The sequence below is a fragment of the Benincasa hispida genome, chromosome 5 (genome assembly GCF_009727055.1).
Source record: "Benincasa hispida cultivar B227 chromosome 5, ASM972705v1, whole genome shotgun sequence".
NCBI lineage: Eukaryota > Viridiplantae > Streptophyta > Magnoliopsida > Cucurbitales > Cucurbitaceae > Benincasa > Benincasa hispida.
Window position 1 is genome coordinate 17871040 of NC_052353.1, and position 3491 is coordinate 17874530.

Sequence of the window (3491 nt, forward strand, 5' to 3'; positions counted from 1 at the left end):
TACCCGCCTTCTCCTTGCTTCAACCCAAACTTCACTAGATTTAGCCACTTGCCCCGATTTTCTCTCAGCATAGCCTTGCTCCCCAAGTTTACTCATATCAATGCATGATAGCTATGCTGGGCACATGGTTTCTTTACCAATCACTCTATATGCTGTCTCTTATACACATCTAGATGTGTATAATTGCAACCCCTACTACATCTGCCTTTACGATATTTACTATATTTCGTACGTTTCGGATATAACACGTTCCTTTTTTTTTCAGTGTGCGCGGTTCGTCTGCCTTTCTCTAAACGATCGCTTAGCATGTTGAGCTTTTCTAAACGATCGTTTACTCTTTACTAAACAATCACTTAGTAAAACCTACACGATCGTGTACCTTTCTCTAAGTGACGAGCACCTGGCTATACGATAGTCACCTACTATCTCCAACTTGCTTGTCGTTCTACACGATCGTTCTTTCCTCTTACCTCTACCAATTCCATCACATTCCACTCTTTGGATTCTCACTCCGAGAATACCAAGGGCTTCAAGTGGTGGTGTCGTCCCCGGTTGCTACTTGTTCGTGTGCTGCCGTTCGTGTAGACGATCGTGCTATTAGGCGACTGATTGCTGAGCGATTTGGACCATAGAGGTATTGCTTCCGTTGGATTGAATGCTAGTACGTTTACTCAATCTGTTGTATTTTATTTGTCAAAGCATGCCTATAATTAATGTTAAAATGCATATCTATTTGGTAGAATGTGTGTGTGGTAATTCGGTCACAATGAAACAGAAAAGATTCGAACGCACTCATGGATACTCTTGTTTAAGAGTTCCTTCAGATTCGCGATCGTTGGAGTAAATTTTGTATGTTTTGGTTTTGGCTCCAAGGATTAAAATTGAGTGTTTGTGTTTTGGACTAGGGGAATTAATTTAGGATTTATTTTGTTGGAGACTATTTGCTTGGATTAACATCTGAATTTAACTTCGAGGTAAGTAATCTTACTACTAGAACTGTCTAGGTGCCAGACGATGAAATTTCAGCTTTCGTTTGAGGATTCAGAGGTTGACTATATTAAATTACATGAGGTTAAATGAGTTTTCCTGATTATATATGCAAAATATTATGAATGCTAGCATGGTCTATATTATAGTTATTTATATGATTGGTTGGATGAATTGTGAACATGATGATTGTATTTGCATGTTGTAGGACTAGGTTTATGACGCATGTTATATTTATGTTAGTGATAGTTGCACTTACCACTAGTTAGATACCCACTAGAGGTGGTGACTCCATATGGGATTCACCAAAAGTTGTGTTTCCTACAGGATTCTTTTAAACTATGGTAGAGTGGACTGAAATAGTCATTAATAGACTCCCAAGTTTCCTACAGGATTCTTTAGGATTTACCAGAGGTTGTGGGTTCTTTTAAACTATGGTAGAGTGGACTGAAATAGTCATTTATTTGTTGTTCCTTGATAACTAGTGGATTATATACATCCCACTAGAGGATGACATCTAGAAGATATAGATGCTTAGACCAATCTCAGTAGTGGGGTTACTTACTGAGTATTTTATACTCATCCTTTTCATGCTTATTTTTTTAGGTAAGGGTAAGGATGTGTTGGCGAATGACAAGCGGAATCCGTGATCGAGCTACTGGGATCAGTTATATGCTTCCACTCATGTTTTCAAGAATTTATTTTCGTATTTTAAATTTCTAGTCTTCATATTTGGATCTCACAGTTTTAGTATTTGCGTTTTTTACTTTTAAGGAGACTTTCTAGATTTTTTTTAGGGTAATTGCAATTGGTAGCATTTTTAGGAATAATAACCAAGTGTATAACATCATTTAAAAAAAATTGCAAATATAGCCAAGTTTATCAGTGATAGACTTCTATCATTAATAGACTCCCAAGTCTATCAACGATAAACTTCTATTGTTGATAGACTCTTACCAGTGATATGATTTATCACTGATAGACTCCTACCAATAATATGATATATCACTGATGGACTATTTAAATTTGGCCATATTTGTATTTTTTTTTTTACATATGTTATATATGTTAATACTTTGGGGTCTAATGTCTATATTTGCAACTATCCCTTTGTTTTATGATTTGTTTTTGTTGGGTACCCTGTGACTTGGATTTCAATTATTTGATTTTAATGATATTATTTAATTTACGTTATTCATTTGGTTTTCATTAAGCTATGAACACATGTCATTTTAAATTTCATGCATGCATATTTATAGTAACGGCCTAACTTGAGTCCTAGGGAGTTGGGTTGTTACATTGGTAGCTAACGAATATTGATTAATTTAGTTAAAAGAGTTTAGCCAATTAATCTCAAATCATTGGAGCTCGTGATCTGTAGGTCTATTAGGTCCCTCTACTAGCTCGTAAAAGGAATAAACCTTAGAATAGCGTATTGAGAGAATTTGAAATGTTCAAATTCGGTTGGTTTGGATTATTATATTCAATATAATTATCAAATTAAACAATTTTGGAGAGTTGAAAATATTTAAATTTGATTTAAATATTAAATTACATGAATAGGGATTCATGTTTAGATTAGGTGTTCTATTAATTTAATATTTGATATTAAATTAAATTTAAATTAATTAAATTATTTAATTAATTATATATTTGTTTATTTGTTTAAAATTGATTTAATTTTGAATTCTGGAAATTAAAAAATTTAATCATTATTTAATTAAATTGGTTATATTAAAAATTTTAAATTAAATTAAATAAAAAAATTAAGAGAGTTTAAATTAAAATTATTTAAGTTAAATCAAATAAGTAAATTAAAATGGAAGTGGGATTATCCTCAAATCCCACTTACATTCCACCTAATCTATTAAGCTAGTGCAAAATTATGTGGCAAATGCTGGTTAAATTTACTTTGCATGTTTATTTTGAATAAAAGGGAAGATCTAATTTGATTTCTTTTTCTAAATTATCATAAAAGTTTATCAAATCATTCATTAAATCATTGGCACCGTACAAAAGATTTAGTAATATCTAAAACAATGATAGTAGAATAATGACATGATCACATCTCATAGAAAGCACATTATAAACCATTTAGAAGTTATCAGAAAATCAAACCAACTTTGTACCTAAATACTAACTTACAATGATGGGTGACTTGGGACAAAGAATGTCCCTCACGGTGTAAACCAAATAAAAAGGTCATATGTGCACATAAAGCTGCTTTAAGGCTAAATATGGATACACACCACATGCCCATGTTACTCTGGATTTTCTGATATACTCTTGCCAAACCTGACCCCGATAGCCCCCTGATAACCTAGGTAGCGGTCTAGCTGCACGTTCCTCTAGACTCCCTAGTATGCTCTGGCCACATTTGACCCCTGTAGCTCCCTAATCGCCTAAGCGACGCTACTGAAACACATTCAAGTAGCATGGGCAAATAACCATCTCTCGGGTACAAGAATCAGTAGTTTGAAACCAGTTTCACAACCATTCAACAT

General features: G+C 33.5%; 1 protein-coding gene across 1 annotated transcript in view; it reads left to right on the plus strand.

Moving 5' to 3' along the window:
• Positions 1–1860, plus strand: part of LOC120078689 — a 16004-nt gene extending 14144 nt beyond the window's left edge. The window contains exon 3 of the mRNA XM_039032989.1: positions 1594–1860. Coding sequence (XP_038888917.1) covers positions 1594–1637 — 44 coding nt within the window. The 3' untranslated portion in view covers positions 1638–1860. The remainder of the gene's footprint in view (positions 1–1593) is intronic.
• The last annotated feature ends 1631 nt before the right edge of the window (positions 1861–3491 follow it).